Genomic DNA, 26,838 nt, shown 5'->3' with positions numbered 1-26,838 from the left:
ACAGGTTTTAGCTGAGGTTAGCTACATGTTTTAAACATTGTGGGCCCTGGCTGACACCTGAAGTTAACTGAATATATATTAGATATACTTCTCTATTCTATATCTATATATATATCTATTAAGTGAAAGTCTAAAGTGAAATTATTTGGTTTGTGATCTTTTGGCTTTTGGGTGACAACGTGTCCTCTAGACACAACAGTCCATGTGGTAAACTGGACTTGAAAACTAGATAATACATGCAGTATAAGAGGCAAGGAAAAAATTTACAAGAAAAATGTAAAATACTGTGCAAAGCTAAAACTTTTCAATCAAGATTTAAGGGTTAAAAACTTTGAAATGTTTCTATATTAGCAAGTGACCTTTGAACTAGATACAAATTCATATAGAATTTCATCCCATGTAAACAAATAATTAACATTTTTAGTTGACATTTGAACATCGCACAGCCAGGGACCCAATGATTATGTGTATTACAGTTATTATTATTATTGTCAGTTTTCTTGCACATGGATGTTATTAACATACAACAACAACAACAACAACAACAACAACAGTAATTATCCTTTATATTTGGAACCTGTCTGTATATTTTAAAGCAGTGATATCAACTCCTTTAAAAAAAAAAAAAAAAACAAGGGCCTAACACCAGAGAGCTTTGTGCAAAAGATGGGAGATTTTGATGTAAAAAAAACTGCTGAAAATATTACTTTTAACATATAAATGCCTACTTTCTGTCTGCTGAGCATCACTCATGGTCCATAGATCATTAAGCTTGTGTTTAGTGGTTTGACAAGCCGTAACAAATATAACAGTTCTTTGTGAAAAGGTGTCCAGGACAAGTGAAGGACGTAACAATACACAAAGCATTCAGAGAGTGTCTTGTTTTGGGTGGAGAGGATACTAGAAAATGTTTGGAGTTCAGATTTCTTATTGCAAGGGTTTTGTTTTAATTCATTAGCTATAACTCATTTGTCAAACTGCTTTAGCCGTAAAGCAACATATAGTTATTTTGTCTGTCTTAACGTGCATTAGCAGGGTCCAAAAGATCTTACTATTTGGTAACAGGTTGAACAGACAAACCAGCCTGTTCTGAAGACCAGGCTAAAGGTAAACTTCCTTAACAGTGGTCACTAGACAGCCATAGTGGCTGCTCTAGGTGGAGGACTTATGATGTCGTTTCCATTTGCAAGTCATAGTATATAAGAAAAAAGTCTTCCTTGAAAGGTTAGAGGCAACTAAATGACAGCATTCAACCCTTAGTGCTCTTAGGGGGGTTGAATTAGCAGCTTTACTTTCACTGCATTCTGATAATGTCCGGGGTGACACGTTGACACCTTAATAACAATCAAAAGACTCCTCGTTTGTAATGGCGCAGTGATCAAATATAGTTTTAGTTGTCCTTTCATTTAAAATGGTCAGTACTAACTGTCTGAATTTTGTCACGGTAAAAATTAAAACCAGTCACTGTTTCATTTCTACTCACCACTGTTATCGGAAACTAGGATGATATCATCCTTGTTCACAGGCCTTCTCTGCTGTGCCGTGCTGTTGCGCCGGAGTAGACTGTCACTTGTTGGCACATAAAAGCAAAGCCTATTAGGCTGTTTTCTCTTGAGAGGATTTGGTATTAATGCAGCAACATACAGCTGTCAGTGTTCCTGTGATCCTTTTACCGCCTCTTCCTTTGGGCCGAGTCTTGTGAAAACGAGCCACTTCCTGCTTCCTGTGTGCCCGCAGTGTTTGGTGTACCTGGGAGAAGGTATTTTACCTGTGAGCCAGTGTTTCAGGCCAGGTCAGCTCTAAAATTAGGTTAAAACAAACACACACTCTGTTCAAACAGAAATAGTGTGTATTTTTGGAATTTGGTGCTCGGACAGGATAAAAATAGACAACAAACGGTGTGGGCAAACAGAGCGAGGAGCTTTCTTTGACCCCCTCTATAGTGGTTAGAAAAGATTATTACATGTGGTTCCACTAGTTTGTGGCATCTGTTGATCTTATTAGTGTAGAAATACCAAAAGTGGCACATGGCGGTGTAAATGCTAGTTAGCCTACAGCCTTATAGCGTCACACTAATATCTCTTATGAAGAAGTCTACTGAGAGTTTTTGAAAAAGCGTTCTCCAAAGCTGGCAGACTTAATCGTTCCATTGTGTGCACCACTCTGGGTTTCCAAGTGCCCCTTTTAATAGGACAAGGACTCCTTTTCCTTTGGGTTTTTTTTGAGGAAATAAGGGTCACCAGGCTTTTATTGGAGCGTAATGAAACATTTTGTAAAAAAAAAAAAAAAAATAAAATAGTTTAGGTACGTTATATTCCTATATACTACTGTAAAATGTGTCATCTGATATAAGAAGCTAAATTGTATTTTGTATGATTTGGAATAAATCCCATTATTAAGCAGTGAATCCACTGTTTTTCAGTTTTCTCCTGTCCCCTTTAAGTAGTTGAATGGCTAAACTCTATTACCAGGCCTGTTTTGTGTGCAGTTTGGATCCATCATGTGCTGCATCTCATTGTTTTATTATGTCCCTGCTCTACGTCTGTGTGTGTCTCTGTGTGTGTGTGTGTGTGTGTGTGTGTGTGTGTGTGTGTGTGTGTCTTAGTGTGTGTGTGTAATTGTTGCTTGTTACCAGGTTACTGCTAAGAGATTTTTGCTTGGCACATGTCATGCTTCATTGACGTCAGAGCCCTTTTTTTCTTTCCCACCCTCTCAGCTACATCGTGTATGTCTCATTTCAGACCGAGGGTCTCTCAGAGAACTTACGATGAAAAGAGACTCAACAGCACGGACCATGAACAATATCCCCTGTTGTAAACTCTGTGTTTCCAAGAACGGAAATGAGTTATACTGGGTTTTTTTTATATAAATAAAAACTTTTAATCTCAAGTATGTCTCCCAAAAGATGCATTCAATGTGCTTTAAAACTCTACGCTAACAAGCATATATGTGCTTGATGATGGAAAAAGTTGCTTTAAAAGGATAAAAAATTGATTTAACACAAAAAATGTCCGCTTGTTTTTGATTTACTGAGAACTCATCTGTTACCCTGTGACAAGGCTTGAAGTTCTTCATTTTCAGAGTGAGTGTTTCCTCTGATTCCGGCTGCAAGACAGAGTGGGCCTTTAAGCAAATAACAGGAAGGCTGAATGGAGTACAATAGGGTGACCAGACGTCCCCCATTTCTGGGGACAGTCCCCGTTTTGGATGACCTGTCCTCGGCAAAAGCCATACCTGCAAATGTCCCCGATTTCAGTGTATCGTGACGAAATTAAAAGGTTTAGCACAACAAGAGGTCCTGCCGCTGTCCCGACGTAGTAGAAGAGCTAATCCGAACAGTCGTCCCCGCCCTGTCGGCGTTGCTGATCAGACAAAACAAACCAACCCTCAGGCAGAGATTCTGCAGCGTCATCATCAGGTGGCCAGGGAAATCTGGTCACCTTAGAGTACAACAAAGTTGTTCTGTTTTATCCTTTTGGGCTTTCAACCTGTGTCTACTTGGAGATCTTGACTCCTTTTTGCAAATATCAGAGTAAAGGCCAGGTTGTACAGTCTCTCAGGAATATACATGGACTTGTGTTTCAGTAATTCCAGCCATGCTAACTGCTGCTGTAAGAAGCAAATGCTTCTTATAGTGTTAACGCCATAACCTTTTTGTCTTATTGTTAAAATAATAGCAAAACCCTTTGTAAAATCAGCATAATGTAGTAATTCCTTCTTATGTGAATAATTAACGACTGCTAACACTGGTAAGGCTGGTCAAATGTGCTGCTTTCTGTTATCTTCATAATGTAGCTGTTAAAGAGAGATAGCAATTTGACAAAATTGTCCAGAAGAAAGGTTGACTTTAGCGTTTTTCAACTACCTTTCAACTACCTTTAAGGTATTTCCTTGGAAGTCTGCTTAAACTAGCTTCACCTTGATTGCAACACATTTAACATTGCTTTTGTTTTTGTACACAATTCAGTGTTCTGCTCTGTCTTCCATTGTATCTAACAATTACCTATTTTAATTCCATTCTGATTCATGCCATGAACCACATGAAATAGGTCACCGGCATAATTCAATTTGATCTATTTGCAACCAAAAGAGATGCAAGTTAGGCTAACAAATAATTGAACCACAAGCCATGAGTCCTCCGTCTATACTCGGTGACCTTGCTGTGTGGATGAATCAAGTCTATTCTTTCGTGCACAACAGCGTCTGTGAGTTAGATCGGGCAGCAGTCAGCTTGCCCTTGTGCCCCCCTCCTCCTACCATTCAAGCTGTGCGGCCAGCCCTTCCTGCCCGAAGGCGATGATGGAGCAAAGCCTGCTGGGATACGGGGGGGGTTCAGGTCGAGGGGTTTTGCTGGCACCGTCCCACCCTCTCCTGGTTGCCTGGCCTGACTGGGGGCAAAGAGGGTGGCTGCTCCGTCTCAGATTGATGAGGACAGGTCTGTGGTCAGGGTATAGAGTGTTGCAGAACAGACGACCTGCTGGCACATCCTGCCATCTCTGCCGCGCGCACCCCCTACCCCGGCCCTCCGCACTCGTCTTATCGGAACTCCTAATTGTCCTTATGAATATTTTAGAGGCCAGCAGGAATTAGAGTTCAGGGTTGGAGGGTATAGTTTCAATGGCCCTAACAGCTAATGATCCATTCAATGACCAGAGAAGAAGAAAGATGGGCAGGAAGAGAGCGAAGCGTTTCAACAAGCTACACGTCGACATATCGGTTTTAGATGGATTCACTTTTGTTTTTGAGCAGTCGAAATATTAAGTAGTTTCATTTTTACTACTTGGTTTGTCTTTAGAGTAATTTAATAATTTCATTTGATATGTTGTTCTCCTGGATTAGCAGCTAAGAATGCATGTTTTATTCAAGGCAGTTTTGAGCTAAAAAGGTATCTCACGTTTAGTGAAATTAGTAGGTTTCATTTAATTGTAAAATGTTTTAACCGGTTGTTGAAAAGCATCTGCCATCTATAGTAAACATCTTGCCTATGCTTTAGTCATTTATATTTGCACCAATCAGCATTTTGTGGGAGAGTTCTGATCTTTGGTTTTTATACAGCTCTGACCTTCCAGTTTTAGCTGACTCCTGCTTCACTTAGACACGGTTGGCAATGCTAACCATAAACAACAGTCGCCCTCTGTGTAATCACGAGAGAATGTTGATCCTTTTCTTAACTATGACATTTCCTAAAGGCTTCCAACATTTCTGAATCTAACACATTCTATGACAGGGACTGAAAGCTGAAAAGTAGTAGTAGTAGAACTTTACTGTGCCCATTCTGTCTTCCAGTTGTCTGCTCTCAACTCACAAAATCTACAAGTGAATTCTGGTTAAAAACAAGCCCAAAGTGGCTTGTAATAGGCAAACTTGGCAACACTGTTTATTTTATTTATGACTTGTTGAGTTTGAATTCCTTACTTGATAACGACAGGTTTGTCTGAGTCTCAAGATATTTGTTGCCTTTCATGGAGCCAGGTACTCTCATTGAGACAGGTGGTCTTATTTACAAGAGAGATCTGTAAAACAGACACAAGGCATCATTTACATAAAATTGATATTGATATGTTTACAAATGAATTTAAAACCCTCACACAACTTGTTTTGCGCTAAGGAGCAGCAACAAAAAAAAAAAAAAGATCAGCAGAAGAAGTACAACTAAAAATGGGGAAAAAAAATGTAAATGAAGTTAATCTACTCTTAAGGCGTAAGATTTGACATTTGCCCATCTGCACCGTTAACAGACAGTGCAGACGTGTAAACTTTTGCTTGGCACCATTTTCTATTTATTGAATCTTTGTTAAATGAAGTCATTAATAATAAAAACAGTAAAAGTAATGTCGTCTTTTCGTCTTTACCTTGTGCTTTTTTAGAAATCACGGCACCTTACACACTGAACCATCGACAGAAATTCAAGCGACATTTTTATCTCAGCTGCATGTCGTTCTTCTAATAACTGCAAGAGAACAGTATCATCATGTAAAGCAGACAGTCAAGTTGAGGGCCTCTCTCCTCCTCTTCCTCCTCCTCTTCCTCCTCCTCCTCCTTGTGCTCCTTCCTGTCCTCTGAGTAACTAGACAATGGAGTGTGCTAAAGGAAGGATATGAAGCCAGCCTCATATCCTGATATCAGTCCGCTCTGTAATGTGGAATGGTCATGAGATTAAACAAGATATGTCTGGGAATTACAGCGGTCTCCTTGTCTTATAGGCCTGGGCTCTCATCTCGCAGCATGTGGTGGGAAATGGAGAGAGAAAGGAAGACTTCTTCATTACAACAACCTAGCGCTGGACCATGGCGCACCGTGCATTGAAACCAAACCAAAGAGGCTTTTATTCCCCCCCTAAGTGGGGACTGCATCACCGCAGGGGGAAAGAGAACATGATGGTGGTGAAAGTCTCTTAAGATATTATGTAAGAGAAGAAATATTCCTCAGCAGATAAAAGCCTTCCTATCAGCCACCTCCCCGTGCTGATTTCCCAGTGTGTTCACACTCAAAGAAGCCCTTTGATAAGCACATTATATGGAACAGCCCGGACACAATAGTGATGTCATAAGGATTAACACGCTACCTTGCATGGTGCAGGCGCAGGCACAAGGGCTAATTCACTGCTCCTCAGAGCAAGGAGGGCAAAGGGAAACGAGGCGAAGGCTCGCCGCTGCACGGCTTGTTAAAATATAACTTCTGTGTACTTAAGGGAAGGCAGGAGAAAACAGTGCAGGGATTAAATATTCATGATGTGCGCTGCTTTATTACTACAGGTTGTTTTGAAAGGACGAGGGTTTGTATCCGAACTGTGGTGCACCAGTCATAGGTCAGTTTAAGTCCAGTGTCTCTCAGAAGTAGTTCACTGTAATTAGCACAAATATTCAATGGGTTATTTGGGATTTATGCTGTAGACCGCCCACAAAGTAGTGCATAATTGTGAATTGGACCTTAAAGTTCTGTTTTATACAAAATGTATTTCACAAATAAATCTAAAAAGTGTGCAGTGCAGTTTTATTCAGCTCCTTAACACAATACGTTGTTTTACTTTGTTGCTTGTTCTTCTTTCCAAGCTCAGTCAGTGAGAAGGGGGGTGGTGGGTGGGTGGTGGGGGGGTAGGAGGGGCATCTTCTGATTGTAGATATTTCCAAGTTTTGCCAGAGTTTCTTGTCTAAATTTAAGTTTGGACTTTAATTGGGCCATCATAACACACAAGTTAGCTTTTAGCTAAACCATCCCTTTGCAGCTCTGGCTGTAACTTTCCAGGTTGTTGTCTAGTTCCAGAGTGAACCTCCTTCAAGCAGGATTGGCCTACATTTAGCTCTTTCCATCATCCATAAGCTTTTGCTACACCCAGCTTCCCCCTTACTGGGTGAAGAAAGGCATTGCCACAGCATTATGCTGCCACCACCATGTTTCACCCTGGGGACAGTGTGCTCAAGTTAAGCTGTGTTTAACAGAAACTTGGTAATAACCCAACAACTACTCACAAGTTACCAACTTCACTCCACCGTTTTTTTTTTATATATATATATATATATGTCTTCAAGTCACATGAGACACGCCATGGAGGCGTTCTCTCAATAATTCAATGTGAGAAGTGGAAGGTGTTGTCTGTTCCCATCCCAGCTTTCACCTCTTTCGAATGTGTCGCTTGTAAACTCCCTGGACCCACTCCCACCGTTATTGCGGCAGTCCACCCCCCCCCCCCCCCCCAAGTCACACTGTTACTTTTTTAATGAACTATCTCATTTAATCACTCACCTTTCCTCTCTCTAATCTAGTGGGAGATTTCAACATACATCTGGACAACAATAACATTCCCCTCATCAGAGACTTCATATCATATCTGGAAAACTTTAGATTTTTATCAATTTACTGACTTTCCTACACATATTAAAGGTGATACCCTGGACTATATCTGTTGAGCTGGTCTCACCCCCTCCAACTGTTCAGCTGGTGATCTTTAAATAACTGATCATTTCCTCCTATCATTCAGCATTTATCTGTGTTATAACTAAGACATCATGTCTTATCCCATGGAGGAATATTAAGGACATTGACATACATGGATACCCTTGCCTCTCATATCCTCAGAACTCTGATTCCAGATTCTTATTCGACCCCTGATGAGCTTGTGTTTCAATAAAATAACTTATATGAAGGTGTCTTTCTCTGCAGTCAAGGACCCCGTACAATCTTTCACAAAAGAGAAACGACAATGAAATTAATAGAATCACCCAAAATTACAGCAATATACATCAGATGGAATAGACAGTCAAAAACAGATGGGTTTTGAGTTATGATTTAAAAATGGGGAAGTGCGTGTTTAACGATTCTTCCCGGCCACCAAATGCATTCCCACCTCACTGGTTCTCTACAGACTCCTGTAACTCTATAATACAGTTTTTCAATGAAAAAATCCACACAATGTTTGTCTCCTAACATCACCTCCCCTCCCTTGTGAAATTCTGCCTTTCTCTCAGCCATTTTCAAGTTTTCAACTTCCCAGCGTCTGTAGAATCTCTGAAATCACCTGTAAATCTAAATCTCCCACTTTTATGCTTGATCCATTCCCAACAGCCCTGGTCAAACCCTGCCTTCAAGCTCGCCATCCTTTCATAACTACCATCATCCACTCCTCTGTGACCGCTGGAATTGTTCCTACTCTCTTTAAAAGTGACATTTTCTGCCCATTTCTAATGTGCATTTCATCTCCAAAGTAGTTGAAAAAATAGCTTCCTGCAAACTTCAGGTTGACTGGTTTCATCCAACCTAAGTCCACCAGTTCCAGTCAATCCCCTGTCACAACCAGCGTGCCCCAGGGCTCTGTCCTGGGATCCCTACTTTTCATTATTTATATTTTTCCTATCCGCGATATCTTCGGGAAATTCAACATCCATTTTCACTGTTATGCAGATGGCACCCAGCTCTATATTTCACGTAAGCCAAGTTCTGCACTCTTCCATTACCTCCTGCCTGGCCGACATAAAATCTTGGTTCACTTCCATCTGCCCTGAACTGAACAGTGAAATCCTGACATCCTCCTCATAGGATCCTAATCCATTTTATCAAAAGCTGACAGTTTCTTCCTGTCACTGGACGGTTCATTATTTAGCTGGTCTAACTAATGAGCCCCCCCCCCCATTTCATCACATCACCCCAGTCCTACAGCAGCTCCACTGGCTCCTGTTTAGATTCAGAATATAATACAGAATCCTTTTGAGCACGTTCAAGGCCATCCACAACCTCGTACCCCCCTACTTTTATGATCTTCTTCACATGGCTGCTACTAGCCCGCCAGACTGACCCATAATGCAGCAGTTCTGGTGGCCCGCAGTTGAGCGTAGTTATGCGAGCCACCAGAATTGACAAAGACTCCTGGATAGGTGCCGAAACATTTTCACACACACACCACACACACACACATATATATATATATGTATATATATATATATATATATATATATATATATATATATATATATATATATATATATATATATATATATATATGTATATATATATATATATATATATATATATATATATATATATATATATATATATATATATATATATTGTATAAACGTGACTCAGGATGAGTTGTTCAATTAGTATATATATTGTATAAACGTGACTCAGGATGAGTTGTTCAATTAGATGTAATAATCTGCCTTAATCTTAAATCAAAGTGGCATCCAAGGCTGCCAAACGCTGCTCTGAAGCCTTCTGTCCTGAGTCCAAACTGCAAACCTGAGGAGGCAATTACTGTGCTGAATGTTTCCCATGGCAACAGCAAGGTTAATAACCAGGGCTCAGATGGAGATGAGAGAGAGATGTTTTCTTCTGGACAGGGAAACTTCAAGGCCTTGTGCGATGGAAAATAGATTTTTAAGGGAGGTTGAAGTATGAGTATAAGCAAACTGATGGACCTGCACTAATTGACAAAAGCACCAAGTTGAGCTTTTATGTTTTTTTTTTTAATAGAGAAACCAAACTAGTTTCATTGCAAGTTTGAGCTGCTTTGAGAAAATAGCTGCTGGCCTTGTGCCTACCCATCTTTGTCAGACTCTCAGGGCGTCGTGAACAGATCATCCGGGTTCGCTTGTCTATGTGTCTTTTGCTCATGGCACACCCATATCTTTCCTAGACATGCTGCTTAAAAATTGTCGTCACACTTGCGTTCATGTCTTTCCAAAGTACAAACCCCACAGCGTGATTCAACATTAAAAAGGCATTTAAAAGCTGCTTTCATAACGTGAAAACAAGAGAAAGAGGTCTGGAGGAGCAAACAGCTCTGACGTGTGAGAATCCCTCTGGTCTGTGTTAGGGTGGGCTTCAGGTCTGCTGCTTGCTTTGTTCATGTCTCTATAGGGTCGCCAGAGATTGGCCAAGTGTGCGGAGCGAGGTCTTGACAGACATTTGGAAGAAGTGCACTCGTTTGTCCGTGTGCGTTCTTAGTGATCTGTTTACCAGAACTTGTTGCAAGTGTCAGGCTGGTTGAGGAGGAGCGGTTTGCTCTCCAAAGATTTTTATTTTTATTTATTTATTTCAAGCCAAAAAAATAAACATATATTGTAGATACTATGCACATTGTAAAAGATACTTACTAAAGTAATCTTGTATTTTATACACACACACACAATTATGGTGTGAGTATGTAGGTGTATAGGGTAAATACTGTATGCATACAGTACTTACACCAATGTGTCTAAGTCCTACAATTCATATTAATGTATTTCATTCATACTGTATTAATACATAAGCACAATGTCAAATTAGGTCGAAAAGAAGTGGGAAGGAGAGAAACTTATTCACTCCCACTCTCTATTCATACATAAATGATAAGGTTGCTACTATGACTTAATCTGTGTATTTTTTATTATATGGCATAAAGCAATATGACACTCTAACAACAAATCAGCTGAGGTAACCAATACCTAAAAACGGATCAGGTAGTGCAAGTCTTTTTAATTTTATTATTATATTAGCTATATTTAATTAATCACAATTATTCCTATTTGTATAACGTAAACACATCATGAAACCTAGAATGTATCTAATCTTATGCTAATGTCTGAAAATCTGAAAAACAAACTGGATTTATTGGAATAGATCACATTTTTTAAAGCTCTTGAAAATACACCTGTCATTACCATCTAATTACTTCGTAACAAAAAGATAGAAAAAGATTTTCGCACATTTCCTATGAAAGTAAATAAACTTCTTTTTGTAAAAGAAGAAAAACTTTGTAAGTATAAGCTTTAAAGTTCTCAGCGCATTGTATTAATATTACACGGCCCATAATACCGCATTCTATCTCATTCACTCACAAATGACGATGTTCAAGATGCACTTGATTTTTCCTGAGGGCGCCAAGTACTTTGTCGTCTCTGAAGGTGGATGCTTCATTTAGCTCCAACATTGGGTTAGCAGGGGTTTAGATTCATTAAACACACGTAGGATTATCAGTCTCTGCACATGCGATTACAAAAAATGTTTTCAGTAAACACACATCTCTCTCTGTAGAGGATTGCTGCAAAGGCAACGCTTACTGAGGTGTTAGAGGATAACATTAGCTCACTTCCGCTCTGTGTTGATATGACTTGTTGATAGTTCAGCTCATAATGTTTTTTTTGTTTTTGTTTCAGTTATTAGTATGTGCGCAAAGTGCACAGAAACTGTTGCTATCCTTTTTTGGGCACTATTGCTTTGAACGTTATAATATTACATTTACCATTCAGCTAAATGTGCCCAGAAATAAGGTGTTGATTGGGTCTGAATTGACTTGGCTTAGATCTGGATCAGAGAGTCCATTGCTTATTTACTGTATGCTGAATTTTTGGCTAATAGGTTTTTATGAATCATCTCTTTGCTGTCTTATCAACCAGTTATTTTTCATACTTTTTAATTTCACCTAATGGAAACACATTATTTGGGTTTCTTCTCGTAGGAGGGTGCTAGTGAGTGCCTAAGATTCATTCTTTCAGGTTAGGGGCCTTTTTACGCTTGAAAAATTTATAGGTCTGAGTTAGATGGTGTAAATGCAGCCAAAGTCAAAGCAAAAACTTTTTAAAGGATGGAGAAATATTTTATTTTAAAAGCCACCTGAAAAATGTAGCTCCAATCCTAGGTTCTTGGATATAATATATAAAAAATAAGAGTTGACTTGGGATTTTTCAGTATAACTCGAGTTGTACTGAACAGACCTACATTTTTGCTAGCCTTGACTGCTACAGTTTGGTAGCTACTTCCTTACACTGCTGCTTACAACACCTCCCCAAATGGCTTTTGCCAATGGGTGTGGTGTGCTGAAGCCTGGCCAGACGTGTTGTGAAAGCAGAGCAGATCTGCCCATCTCGACCAGTGTGACCAACATATCCCCATAATGAGCAGGTTCAAACCGAAATGTGCAGGTTGGGATCTGATCTTTGACTCACTGGTGGTGAACGTGCATAGTTTGACTTCAGTAAACACAGGCCTTTCAGGACCCTAACTAAAGAGGGCTCTTTTAGTAAACAGGAAATGAACCAGCAAGGCGTTTTCTTAGAATGAGAAGAATGCCTCTGCTCTGCACCACACCAAACAGTAATGCATCTGTGGTACAGCAATGGTCATTCATTATCCAGAGGGCTTCTCTCTCTTTCAGTCCTCTGGGCATTGTGGACACTTATGTGGGTGTGTTTTTTTTTTTTTTCGTTTTTTTCTGAACTACCTTATTTTCTATCTTAGTCGTCAAACAGCGGCATATTTTCCTTGCACACTATATGCATATTAACCTTGTTTATTGTGCCCCGAAAATACACAGCCCGCAAAAAGCACGCGTGCCCACCAATGAATGGAGACGAAGCAAGCAGTTTGAGATTTGGCACCTTCCAGCCTTAACGAGCCGGGGAATTATGCAGGAGTTTAAAGCCAACGCACAGGTTTTAGGAAATGCAGCTCATGCTGAGGTTGTGGGGAGCAGCGCTGGGTTAGCCACATTGTCTGCACAAACCTAAACGCACTGTCACATCGCTTGTCAGAGGATGCAGCAGCTGTAGAAGCACCCACCCCCCCTCGACTACACTCATCCCTCAGCTTCCACACGTATCATGCACATGTGCACCGCACATACAGTTTCTGTTTCACACACACACGTATGCACACACGCATTTTCAACTTCGCTGGGTGATGAGGACCAGAAGCAGAGAGCGAGGTCTCATTAGAGCTTGTAGGTTTCCCCTTCCCTGGCTCGCCCTCCGACCCCCGCATCCACAGGAGTCGGTGACCTTCCTGTAGAGACGAGGCCTCCGAGACGGGCCGCAGACAGGACAGGGTGCTGCCGTGGACCTGCGGCAGCCAGATAGAGGAGTCTCGAGAGCGGCACATAAATCATGTTTTTGATGTACACTTCCTCGATATCGCAAGCTGTCATATGCTGTCAGGGAGTCTTGTTAACGCTGCTATTCAGAGCTGTAATGAGGAGCAGAGACGACTCCGTATGAAGGGGAGCATAAGAACACAGTATCGGGGGTATTTGTTGACTTGTTCCGCGTGTTTCTCACTTCTCTGAAGACGCTTTGTGACGTGACCACATTATGCGCCTATGAACTCTAACTAATTATGTAAATCTTTGCTCAAATAAGCACATTGAAAATACATATAATTCACTTTCTCCTAAGATTGCACGAGGTCTTAGAAGTGACAGTGATGATAATAAAGATAGTATTTTAACTGAAATATAATAAAGGTTTTATGAACTAAAGAAAACACAGACACAAATGCAGGCTCTTGAATGCCATTGCTGCATTACCTTTGCTGCTTGAATCATTGGGCATTTTGTTCTGTGTTAGCTTCAAACTTCAGCGTATTTGATTACATTTTAATCTGATAAACCAAAACAAAGTAGTGCATAATCGCTGGAGAGAAAAGAAAATGATATGTTCAGATACTGCTAAATAAAACCAATTATTTTTTACCAGATTACTCAATCCATCGTTTGAAAATGGAAAAAATAGAAAGGGTCTGGTGAAGCTGTAAAGCTACGTACCAAGAAATAGCTGTCCATGTTATCAGTCCAACCAAGAAGAGCATTAATTCGAAATGCAGCCAGAGACAACTCTGGAGGAGTTGCAGGGAGCCACAGCTCAGTTGGGAGACTATGCCAAAAAGATAATATTTCCACAAGTCTGGCCTTTATCACAGAGTTGCAAGAAAAAACAGCCATTGATAAATAGAAAGCCAGCAGAAGTCCTATTAGCAGTTCATAAGCCATGCAGGGGGTACAGTGAGAAGGTTATCTTGTTAAATTAGACTAAAGGCCCATTTATGCTTAAATTTAGATATGCAGACTAGGACTGGGCTAATTGGTAAAAAAAAAGAAAAAAAAAATCTCCGATTTTGTTTTACCCAATCCAGTTAATTGATTTGATTTCCCTGCTTTTCATTTCCCAAAAAAGAAATTAAAGAAATGATTTTAAAAACTCGCTTTTATGTCAAGCATTTCTTCTGGGATTCGACTAGAATTCAAAGTGCAACCAAATACAAGCTGTGAAACATGCTTGTAAAACAAACCTCTTCTGGCCGCGTTCATTTTGTGTGTTTTCATCAGGGAGCTATTGGATTTTTATCCAAACACAAATGAAGCAATACCAGCGTTAATCGTGGGTGCAGTGTGATGCAGTGTAGCTCATGTTTGAACAGCGAAAAGAACAACAGAGATGAAGATGCTACTGGAAGAAATTGCATAACATCTCTATCCTCATACAACAATGTGTTTAACTGAGAACCGACCGTATGCATGTACTCATGATGATTTCTTCCACCGTTGCCATATTTGCTGTTGTCTAAAAGTCACCTCTGAATTTTGAACCTAGCTCAGAGCTGTTGTCTACTTGAAACACTAGTATCACACGCTGAAGCCATAAGGACCCTTATGATGACGTTTTTGGGCATCTAAATCCAATTAGGAATCTGTTGCAAAATTTCATAACATCTCTCCATTTAATATGAATTAGCATGAGCTATTTTGCAAAAAAAGAATGAACAAAGATATTTCTCTGATTGTGCAAAAACCTAAACCAGACATACCCTCAAAATAATCTTTTTTTCAGATTTGATCTAAAATTATGCATCACTTTTGCTTTACGTTACAATTATGTGCTATAGTTTTAGGTCTCTTAAATAAAAATCCCAATAAAACACATTGCGGTTTGTGTTGGAATGCAATTAAAAAGTCCAAAAGATTTAGGGGTATGAATATTTTTTGTAAGGCCCTGTATAAAGATGTTAACCATTTGTCAAGGAGCCCAGCATTCCTGTTGTAGTCATATGAGTTCTTCTGCAACATTAAAACCAAGCCAAAAAAAACAACAACACTGGGCTAAAACACTGTAGCTGGACAGTAGAGAAGTGTCTGTTGTGGCTTCAGAATTGAGAAATATCAACTTCAACTTGGAATGAGCTGAAGAAAAAAACAAAGCGCAGTCGTATTTGTGTGCACCCTCCGGCCTTAAAAAGCACCGTTCCTCAACGCACTGGGTCGGGTGTCATAAGCATCTTGGACAACATGCGTCTTTTCTCATGTGGTTTAACATTTAGGCCCGCGTCTTCGTGAACTCTCGAACTGGCTCGATAGTTACTGTTAAATACGGCCTCTGTGGGAGTCACACCATCTGCTGCACGACTTGTGCTTCATGACTCTCACTGTGTGTTTGTCTTCCTACAGAATTTATTTTCCACTCAGATTAAACGCCTCTCTAAGGGTATCAAAGCATAAGAAGCCCTGTATTTTTTATTTTTTTTTTATGCACAGCACTGTAACTGAGAAACAGTAAAAAAAAAAAAGAAAGAAAAAAAGATCACAACAGAAACATTTTGCATACCATGTCTGTTCAACTGTGCAATTTCATTTCAGAAATTGAGAAACAAAGGCCATAATGACTGTGCTAGTCCCGATCCTGATGACTGTTTCGGGCACAGCCCCCTCATGGATGACCATTTCGGCAAACTAAGCGAAGACAGTGATTTAATGTACAAGCGCTGTGGTGTAAGTACTTCCTTTTGTCTCCTGCTGTTTTGTGTTGATTTTTTGTCTTTATGTTGATGTTCACCACAGGCGCTAAACAAGAAAGAACACAGAGGCTGTGATAGCCCGGACCCCGATGCCTCATATGTCCTCACTCCTCACACAGAAGAAAAGTATAAAAAAATTAATGAGGAGTTTGATAATATGATGAGAAATCATAAAATCGTAAGTACTGTAAATGCAACGTTCTTGCTTGGCTTTTTGGCACAAAAGGATTTTTCTCTTTTTTTATTCATTTAACTTTTCGTTGCTCTACGGTTAACTTGTGTCAGAACCACACCTCTTTGAGACTAATGCCCTTTATGGGGTTTGCATTCGTTTCTTCAGTTGATTTATTTTGCAGCTGATGTTTTTTGGCGCACCCTTACAAGATTGCATTTCATTAACAGATGAAATGTTGCATGCTTCTGCTAAAAAGATTACACCCTATTATCATGGGGATACCATCGATTCTAGAGCACTAACTATTTTAACACATAACAACATGCTAGGAATACTTTGACTGCGATGATGCATTCCGCTGGTTACGTTTGCCATCATGTTATAGTATCCAATAGTAAGCAGGACAAAAATAAAAATCTACACTGCAAAATAAGACTGAACAGTAATACTATTTGGTGATCAGGCATCAGGGACCTTCTGTCAAATATTAAGACTGAGCAAGAACTTATTCTTTCTTACTAAACGGTCGTTTTAATTTTTTTTCTTTTATTCCAAGACTCTTACGTTGCCATTAACAAACTAATGTCAGCACCCACCCGGCTCACTGGATGATACTGCGACCAAATGCACCTGTTGTTTTCCACTCAAGGCTTTGCAGAGTCAGCACTTTGGAAGAAGACGCAATTGAGTTGATATTCTGGTTTCTGTTGTGGTGGAAAACAAAAACATTCTGTTGTAAGAGTTTCTTTTTCTTTTTTTTTTCTTTTTTAAAGGTAAGATTACTTCTGAAGTGCTGATTGCTGCAATGCCACAGTCGTCACAGTTTGCATGACGTTGTTTTGGTATTTTGTTTTTGTTGTCTGTGTTTTGTCTATTACATGAATCTATGAAAGTTTATATCTATTTAATAGAGGTTGATTGGTTTTCGAATACTTATATATGCACATCTCCCCAAAAAATTGTAAAAAAAAAAGTTAATTTAACTCAATCATTCAGTATAAACTTAAAGTGATTTGGGCAGACACAGTGAAATATTGAAATTATTTATTTCTAATAATTTTGATGATTAGGGCTTGATAGTAACAAAAAGCCAAGATTTAGTATATTGCACATAAAAGTATTTTTAATACATAAATTAAATGTCATAGTCACATTACAGCTCACACACATTGACAGAGACGACTAAAACAAATTAATAAAAGGAAATAGTACGGTTAGTAGCAAAAGTTTATTGCTAACCTGCCAGAGTGCAGTATCCAAGTATGTCGATGGAAAGTTGAGTGGAAGAAAGAAACGTGGTGGTAACACGGGCACAAGCAAGAGGACAACCCGCAGTCTTTGAAGGACTTAGAAGAAAAATCCATGCAAGACTTCGGGTGGAGTTAACAAAAGAGGTTTAATGTGACATTTCCACACTGAGTGATGATTTGAGTTGCCAAGGTATTTGTGGGTGGTGGAGAATCAAAGCGAGATTGTACAGAGGAAGGCGAGGATTAAAGGAACCTGGCCTTCCTTTAAAACCATGGCAGCGCCACAGACTGATTGCTTCCATGCTGTGCCGCATTAATGCAGTAATCTGTGCAAAAGGAGCTATTTGAAGTCTAATTGTGTAAGAAACAGAATTTGGGTTTTTTCTTAGGTACACACTATAATCAGCAAATTTTACGGTAACAAACAGTTGAAATATATTGCACCATAATAAATCTTTGAGTTTCACTTTTCTTATTTACTGAGCGGCAGCTATGTATGTTAGTCTTGTTGTGTTTATGCTTAGCAAATTCTTGCAAAGATGTAAATGTAGCTCAACCGTTTTAGTCATTTTACAGTAGGAGCTCTGAAAATGCTGTGAAGTCATGAGGTTTTGAAAGCCCCTCCCCCTTTTGTGGGAGCTGTCGGTTACCGTTGCTATGACAACCGCCGCTCAGCCACGTATCCGAACTTGGATTCGGTGCGCGCTGTGTGTAAATATTTATCTGTGTGTCTCCTTGCTCCAGCCCACGGCGTTGCCTCAGCAGAACTTCTCCATGCATGTGGCGGTGCCCGTGTCCAATCCCAACGCCATGTACCAGGCTGGAGGGAATCTGGGCAGCCAGGCCCTGGCAGCAGCCACAGCCTCGCTGAATGAGAGCGGGATGCTGTCCCCTCCGCAGGCCTCCCTGCACAGGAATGTTGGCTCCAGTGGAGGATCTCAGAGGCCCACCAGTGCAGGCAGTGCAGGTTAGTAAACAAATAATATAAGGCTTTTTTTTTTTTTTTTTTTTTTTTTTTTTTTTTTTTTTTGGGTGGTGGATCAAGTTCTGAAAGATGTTTTACATTTTTGGTTTCTGTCTTCTGATACTCACCCTGGCTGTTGCGGTGACAAAATGCTGTTACTGACTTCATTGCTTTCTTTGCTTAAAAGCACAAACATTGATAGCCTGGGGAGAGAGGGAATGGGATTCTCTGCGGTACTCCTAATTTCCTCATTCCCAGATCGTGTCATAAATAACATATGCTGTGTTAAGTAGTGAGGTGTGCCTATTTGAAGCTGTGCGCACTAGTTGCTAGCCCTAGCTTCAAGATTATGGAAGTTGTTTTTATTTTTTCTGACCTTCTGATGTAAATATTAGTTGTTGTTTTTTTTTTTTTTCTTAAAGAATAAAAATGTGTCGGCGTTGGCTGTGGGGGACTTAATGTCAGGTCATGGCACACCAAGACTATTCAACTAGTGTTTGTCTTCACACCCTCTAAAATTCCCATTATCATATTTTCTACTGTACCAACGTAGTGGAAAAAAGAAACATGTCAGACAGAGAACTACATGTATAACTGGCATAACCTAGCCAGTTCAAATGGCTCATGTAAGGCTTCTCTGCACTGTGCACAGAGGAAGTGCACTCAACAAGGTGCGAAATACCTCAATGAGCGTTAACCACACATTAGCATTGGCTATCAACTCCTATGTACTAAACGGTTGTTGTTTGTATCATTTCCTCTTTGTCTTTGCTTTTTTCGCCAGTTTGCTTTTGTCTTCTCATTTTGTTGTGGTCGTAACGTTTTTCAGCAGCTCTAAAAGTAATTTGGCAGGTTTGGATACTGAACTTGTCATAAGTAATTTTGCTGGATTGCATCCCGTATAGGCATAGTTAGTCCTGGACCATGAAGCTACTGGCTAGTCTTGGGAGGGTGGAAGTACGAGGCGGTGCAACACGAATGTGGTTCCTATGTGAAACATGCTGAGAACTGAACAGGTCAAGCATTTCTGGTTAAGGTAAATAACGGAATATATATAAAAAAAAAACAAAGCTGTCAGGTTTGTTTGGTTGTTCATCAGACCAAAGTGCGGACAGGATTGCCGACGTGGCATAGTGAGCCGAAGGATTTACAGGTGGTGTGGCACAAGGAGATCCAGTCATGGCACACAAACAGAGCGATTACCACAGAGAAGTCAAGAGCTTAAATACTGTGGTGGGGAAAGAAGAAGAGAAAGAGACCAGATGAGCTAATTAGAGGAAATTAAATGCAGTTTAGGCAGAGTATCTAAGGGGGGGGGGGGGTGCTAATTAATGTGATTGGAGCAGAACACAAGGAAATAAACTTTAAACCAAAGCACAAATGAATGAACTAATAAGACGACATCTAACAAATAATAATGAGCACTGTATATGAGCAACAACAGAAAGACATGAATGAACCACAAGGAAAAGGTGAGAACATAAATACAAATGAAAGCCATAATTTAACGCCTAAGTATCATAACAAAGGTAGGATAAAAATCAGTGCCTACACAGTGTTTACTTAGTGCTGTAATATTTTTTTTTTCTTTTTTAAAGCCTAACTTTTGTTCTGAGTGAAAATCCCATTGGTATTTTACACAGGGACATTATAATTGTAGCATCCCCTTCCTCTGTAAATAATCATCAGCTACTGTAGAAATAACCATCTAATGCAAGCAGGAGAACAGTTTAAAGGTTCATAAGATAGTGTTTAATTAAGCCGCTATTACGTTTTAGATATTTCAGTTTTTTTTAAGACAGTTTTGGCCCCTGTTAGAGTTTCGGTTAAGTTTTGCCTCCAAAAAAAAAAAAAAACTATTCATTCTAAATAAAGATACTAACAGTGCAATCTACCCATAAGATATCCACTGCTTACAATCAATCTTTTAACAGAAGCCATTCTTTTAAAAGACAATAAAACCCCTGCTTTCCAAGAGCATAATAACCGCTTGATGAAGATCTTATCAAAATTAGAATGCTACGCCAATTATTTCAGTTCCTAGAAGCATTCTAACACTCACAATATGCTGATGTAGCTCTCCTTAACCATATATTTAAAAATCCACCCCCCCACCCCCTACCAAGAGGACTCCGGCACCACACTTTCATATGCTGCAAAACTGAGATCTGCTTGACATTCTCACGTCTGGTCTGGCATCTCCATCACATGCTCTGCTCGCTTGCAGAAAGGATGCAGATGGTTAATCATATCCACTCTGTGCATCTCATTAGGTGGCATGCTGGATACCACAGACCTTTCAGTGCCAAGTGGTGCGGGCTCCAGCCCAGCGGGTAAGTCCTCCTGGAGAGATTCATTAGCTCTCTGTTGCTCTGCCCGATAGGCCTCCTGCTTAGCGCACGAGCTGGGTGAGATGCGTTTTTATTTGAGATGGCTTCAAAACACTTGTCACCGTCTCTGATGGATCGCGCCTTGGCCGTTGCACGCAAAAAAAGAAGTCTTTGTGGATTGACGAAATAAAACTCACACACTGTTTTCTTTCTGCTGAAAATATGTGCGTAGGTGGGTCAATTAGCTGTCCACCGACATCGCATGGAGACCCCTATCAACAGGTGCACCTGTTTTCCCGCTGCTTCCCCCCGTCTGCCCTTATAAGGCCGGGGAGGGTGGCTAAGATGCCTAGAGCAGCATAACCCTGCAGCTATTCAGGCCATGTCATCCCGCTAAGTCCTTAGTACACAATGACCGGACAGGCTGTCATGGCTGAAATGTGTTCAGTGAGTTGTGGAGGCAGGTGGAGTTTAACTCTTTCCTTATGACTCAGCAGGCGTGCTGGTGAAATGCCACATATCCTCATGCGACAGCACGACGTTCGGTAAGAATAGATTCAAATCGGAACGCCATCTTTTCGGACCCGTTCGATCGGGCCGTTAGTTTCAAAGCGTATAGAGAATGGAAAGGAGAGGTGTAAGGAAATGTAGGTTTTGATCCCGCATTGGGGTCGAGACCTTGTCCTTACCGAGGGGGGGTGGGGGGCGTTGTCATCGGCATTCGGCAGAGTGCGAACATGTTGCAGCTGTTGTTTGTGCCGTGTTTTCAGCGGAGCCGAGGACACGAGCGGAACAAACCTCTCTACCCCCCCACGTCAGATGACCGTTCCTGACATACTTTTGATTTTTTACGAGTCACAGTCATGAGCACAGCAGAGGCGTTTCAAAGGGGACAGATGGAAGACGAATCGTGTGATATCTCCTCTCTACTCCGACGGTGTCACAACCGACTGAAGACAATCCTCAGGAAGATACGTTTCGTATTCCCAAGCACTTCTAGTTCTGTAATTACTGCTTTAATTGCTGTATTGTTTGCTATGTGTTCAAGTGTTCTTTCTCATATGTGCCTGTACAGTGCCACAGCGCGTTATTGGCCACATTCATTGGCAAGCTATTTTCTGCTGCTGTTTTTTTTTTTTTTTTTTTCTGAAATAAGCCATCTGTTGTTCTTGTCTGTGACTGAGATAATGGCTCATCAGCACCTTCAAAAACACAACAACTTTTCTTTGAAGTCCATTTTAAAGCTGTACTCTATACAGCGACGGACACTCCAGCGCGTATTCCTCTAAACATGCTTTCTGCCGGCAACTTGGGCAATTACAGTTAATCACATGCACAGCTCCCTGTCTGGTCTGAACGTTGGGGTAAAGGTGGAGCATTTAAAAGACATCACAATGTGTCTGTAAGCGGCCTCCTATCCCACCTGGAAGAACTATTAGCTCTTGAAATATATTGACAAAGCATATTTGTGGAGCACCATGATAAGTATTCACACCCCTTGAACGTTTCAGTGTTTCGTCTCGTTACAACCACAAACATCAGCATATTTCTTTGGACTCTTGTATGCCACACTAACATAAAGTAGAGAATCGTTGTCAAGGGGAAGGAAAATACTATATGGTTTTCAGTAGGGCTGTGCATAAAAATCGATATAAAGATTAATATCGATATTTTTAAAAACGATTTAATATCGACATTCTGGCTTTCAATATCGATATACCTCCCAACCTCTAGGGGGCGTTATTACAGCGCAACCATTACAGTTCACAGCGAAGGAGAGCAAGTGAGACGAATTTGTGGAACGGCCGACAGGATTTTAGAAGCTCCTTTGTCCCTAAAATCAGATGTTTGGGCACATTTTTGGTTTCTGTGACATGTTAAATGCATTGAAGCAAATGCACTTTATTTTCCTGTTAATATGTCTGTGATCAATAAATAGAACATAAACATAATATTTGGCTGATTTTGGTGATTGAATCACTGAGCATTAATTCAAAGTAATAAATATCGATATTGGAATCAAATCAAGCTGAGCTATGTATCGAGAATCGTATCGTATCGTGAGCTGTGTATCGAGAATCGTATCGAATCGGCTCATCCTAGATGATACCCAGCCCTAGTTTTCAGAGGTTGTTGCAAGAAGTGTGGCGTTCTCCGACAAGGGGAAAAAAAACTCCAGAGCATCATCGATCCATGAGAAAAGAAGTAACTGTTTTTGTCTACATGCAAAAGATTATGTGCGGCAAGAAACTAACTCTGCACAATCTCTGGAACACAGCATCCGCATGGTGAAACATGATGGGACAGAGAAACTTATCAGAAATGATTGGAGGATGGAGGGAACTAGTTAGAGGGAACGTCTGGAAGAAACTCTGTTAGAGGCTGCAAAAGGCTTCAGACTGGGCTGAAGGTTCACCTTCCAGCTGGACAATGACTTTAAACATACCAGAGCTATCTTATGATGGTTTACATCAAAGCATTTCTAGACCTAAATGCAGTTGAGAATGGTGGCAAGAGTTGGAAACCTTTGTTCATAGAACCCTCTACCTCTAGTTTGACTGAGCTTGAGCTGTTTTGCAAAAAAAGAACAGAAATGTTCTGAAATTTGAAATTTGAATTTTTTTTTTTGAACATTGTGGTTCAAGACATGAGGAACTGGTAGATCCCAAAAATGAGTTGCCGCATAACCTCCTGTGAAACGTGATTCTACAAAATATTGACTGAATAGACCCCAGAATGGTAACTGGTAAATGGCCTGTACTTAGATCACGCTTTATCAAGTCCTAAGGACTCCGAGGCACTTCTCACTACATTCAGTAATTCACCCATTTGCACACACAATCATGTGCAATATGTTCAGATTTATAAAAAATAAAAAATAAAAACCATATATCCCTCTGTCCTTCAAACGTACGCGCTACTTCACAAAATCACAATGAAACACATCAAGGTTTGTGTTTGTAACATGACAAAATGTGAACTAGAGCATGGATGTGATTCATTTTGTGCGATTCATGTTATCGTATGTCTTCAATGTGGGTTAATGGCAGAGTGGAAGAGCAGGCGGGGATGTGTTTAATGCAGGCTTTATTTTACAAAAAATATTTTCTTCTGCACTGGGTTTTCAATTATCCGCCTAAGATCAGTTCGGTGAGTAAAATGTTTTAAATCCTGATGAGTGATGCTATGCTTTTTTTTTTTTTTTTAAAACAAACAACAAAAGATGCATTCTTGGCTTATATTAGTTGAAAGCCGCTTTTTGTTGTCCTTGATTGGCTTCCATTATTTCTTCTCATTCACACAAACACGTGGGATGCTGGGCACGATAACTCAACGTGTTTTCTTCCCTTGATCTTGAAAATGAAAACCGAAGGCTTCAGTTGTAAGCACAAGGCTTTATGTAATGCCCCCATTTTTTTTTTCCACACCGCGCTAATAATTCAGGACAGTGAACAGAAACCAAACAGCTCTCAGCGCGGACAGGGTTCAGAGGATTTAAAGGGCCGGCGCAGTCTGAATGTAGAATAAGGGAAGAAGTTAGAAACAGCGTAGTCCTCGCTGAACGCTGCATCTTAACTTGTAGTTGGTATGTTGGCTCCAAATTGACTTTGTAGTTGACGTATTTCTTGAGACATGGGTTCCGTTCCTGACATTTGTTTGAAAGAGTCATTTGATTTAGTCGTCATCAGACATTTTAGGGCACATTCCACAGATAAGAAGGTCTGGTGGGTAAATTCAAACCTAAAGTAGTCAGTAAAACACAGCAGAGTGTCTGTGTTTGCTCTTTGACTGTCCTCTGCTCGTCATGTCAGTGCAGACAAACATCCAGCAGACTGAGATGGTAATTAATGCTGGTACTACATCCTAGTTATAAGCAATAACAACAACGACAGCCATTGTATTCATGGTGCCATTTTGATTACATATTTCTATGGAGAAGAACAATGGCGCAGTTATATCAGTTAGATATAATGAAAGCCACATCGGGTGAATACGGGACTTCATGCGGGTATCCTGTGCAGCAGGTCCTTTGTGTGTATCGCTTTAACGGTCGGGGTCTTTATGGAGCCGGAAACTGGGAGTTTGTTGGTCGGAATCAGAGTTTTCTATTGTTCATCTGTAGTTTTTCTAGTGTAGCTGTTTTTTTTGTTTTTGTTTTTTGTTTTTTTGCGCTAGGCCAGGCTTCTGTATTTTACAGAAATACTATAACAATTTCTGGGTTGTACAAGTCAGAATGATAAGTTGACATTATATTTTCTTACAGCTTATTAAAAATAATGAAGGTTATTTACTTTACCTTGAAAGCGGTTTCCTCTTCAGTTTCTGTACAATAGATAATCCAACCAAGATGATTGCGGCAGAGGTGACCTGCTTAAAAGGCGCCAGTAATTTCTCAGCCTCCTGTCTATGTTTGGTCCATGTTTTCTCATTTAACTTTCCTGCTAAATAAAGTCTTGGAAGCCAGCAAAAAAAAAAAAAAATGTCTATCATGGTAGATGTGCTTATATTTGTTTTTGTACGTTACCTTGTGAATCTTTTATGGATTAAGTAAAGTGCTGTACAGTGAAAGCTGCATGATTTAGAAAAAAAGTATTAAATATGTGGATGTTTTAGTAACAAATCATATTATGTAGTTGTGGAGGGGAAGGATGAGAACACAGGGTTTTAAAAATGTTTTCCAGAAGCAAATCTGAAAAGTTGGACGTGCATTTGTATTTAACCTCCCGACTCCAAACTCTGAACTAGTGTTTTAGGGTATCACTTTGTCCATCTGGTAACTGAGGTTTTTGCTCACTCTTCCTGGCAAAACATCTTTGACTAGCATTCCTTTCCCTGTTTCTAAACAGCATTCCCACAGCATGATGCGACCACCACCATGTTGTAGAGCTGGGATGGTGTAATGTGGAGTTTTTGTTCGATGCAAAACGTTTTCCATGTAAATTTAAACGTTGGCCTCCTCTGACCAAATCACCATCATTTCACATGCCTGCTTTGTCTTACATGGCTGGTGGCAAACTGCAAACAAGATCTCTTATGGGTTCCATTTTTTCCAACAGTGGCTTTCTTCTTCTTTTTCTTCTACATAAAGACCAGATTTGTGGAGTGCACTGGGCATTTCTGCAGCTCCTCCAAAGTTACCATGTGCCTTGTGGCTTTTCCCCTTTTCAGGCCTTTCAGTTTTGTATTATACTCATTCCCATTCTTAGTTGATTGAACTGTGCTGTGTTAAATGGTCAAAGCTTTAGATATTTTTGTTTTAACCTAACCCTGGTTTAGGCCTTTCCGCACCTTCATCTATGGCCTTGGTCTTAATAATGTTTTTTGTTAGCTAATGTTCTCTAACAAACCTCCACGGAGTAGCTGTATACCGGGGATTAAGGGGACCTTTTATTTGATTGCACTGGACTGCATTTGGGGGTGTCATATTTAATAAAGTTGAATAAAAACGCACATGTTGCACACAAGTATTTTCAGATTTGTATATGAAAGTAAAAATTATAATCATGGATCTTTCCTTTCCATTTTACATCCACGCACTACACTGTGTGGGTCCGCCATGTCAAATCCCAGTAAAATACATTGAAATGTGGGGTTGAGATGTCATTTCCCCCCCTGGCTATGTGGAAGGGTTCACGTGGTTTGAATAGTTTTGCGACGCACTGTGAAAAGAGACTCCAGTAACCTGACCTGCGGAGCATGCATCATTTATAACAGGGGGAGTGATGTTACAAATCACAACAACAAATGTGGTTCCGGAGCTAAAACAAACAGTCGAGTAATGACAGGGATGCCGGCTCCCTCCTCCTGTAGGTCAAAACGTCTGTTGTGAAAACAGCCTATTTGTCATCCCCGTTGTCCTGTTTTCTCTCGAAAAACAACTTCGTGTTGAGTGTCCAGCGCAGACTTCTGCCCAGGGTTTGAACACCAGCTCCCCGGTTGTTCTCAGATTGCTCTTTACGTGCCAAATTGCCACATTGCCTCCCATTCCTTTACGTGAAATCCTATTTGCGCTAACTTCTCATTCCCACAAAATGACATCCTGGCTGTTTTTAATCAGCCTCGCTATTTTTGGAGCCTTGG

General features: G+C 40.3%; 1 protein-coding gene across 7 annotated transcripts in view; it reads left to right on the top strand.

The window, feature by feature from the left end:
* Positions 1–26,838, top strand: part of mef2aa (myocyte enhancer factor 2aa) — an 87,831-nt gene that overhangs the window by 48,324 nt on the left and 12,669 nt on the right. For 3 of the 7 annotated variants that reach the window (XM_021322155.2, XM_036150099.1, XM_012873728.3), the window contains exons 4-6: positions 15,881–16,012; positions 16,082–16,216; positions 18,208–18,430. In XM_021322155.2, coding sequence (XP_021177830.1) covers positions 15,881–16,012; positions 16,082–16,216; positions 18,208–18,430 — 490 coding nt within the window. The remainder of the gene's footprint in view (positions 1–15,880; positions 16,013–16,081; positions 16,217–18,207; positions 18,431–26,838) is intronic. The other 4 variants (XM_036150113.1, XM_036150103.1, XM_036150115.1 and 1 more) reach the window with 2 other exon arrangements.

This window comes from Fundulus heteroclitus, chromosome 2 (assembly GCF_011125445.2).
Source record: "Fundulus heteroclitus isolate FHET01 chromosome 2, MU-UCD_Fhet_4.1, whole genome shotgun sequence".
NCBI classification, from domain to species: Eukaryota; Metazoa; Chordata; class Actinopteri; order Cyprinodontiformes; family Fundulidae; genus Fundulus; species Fundulus heteroclitus.
Note: the sequence above shows the minus strand (reverse complement) of the source record. Positions and strands in the feature narration are given on the sequence as shown.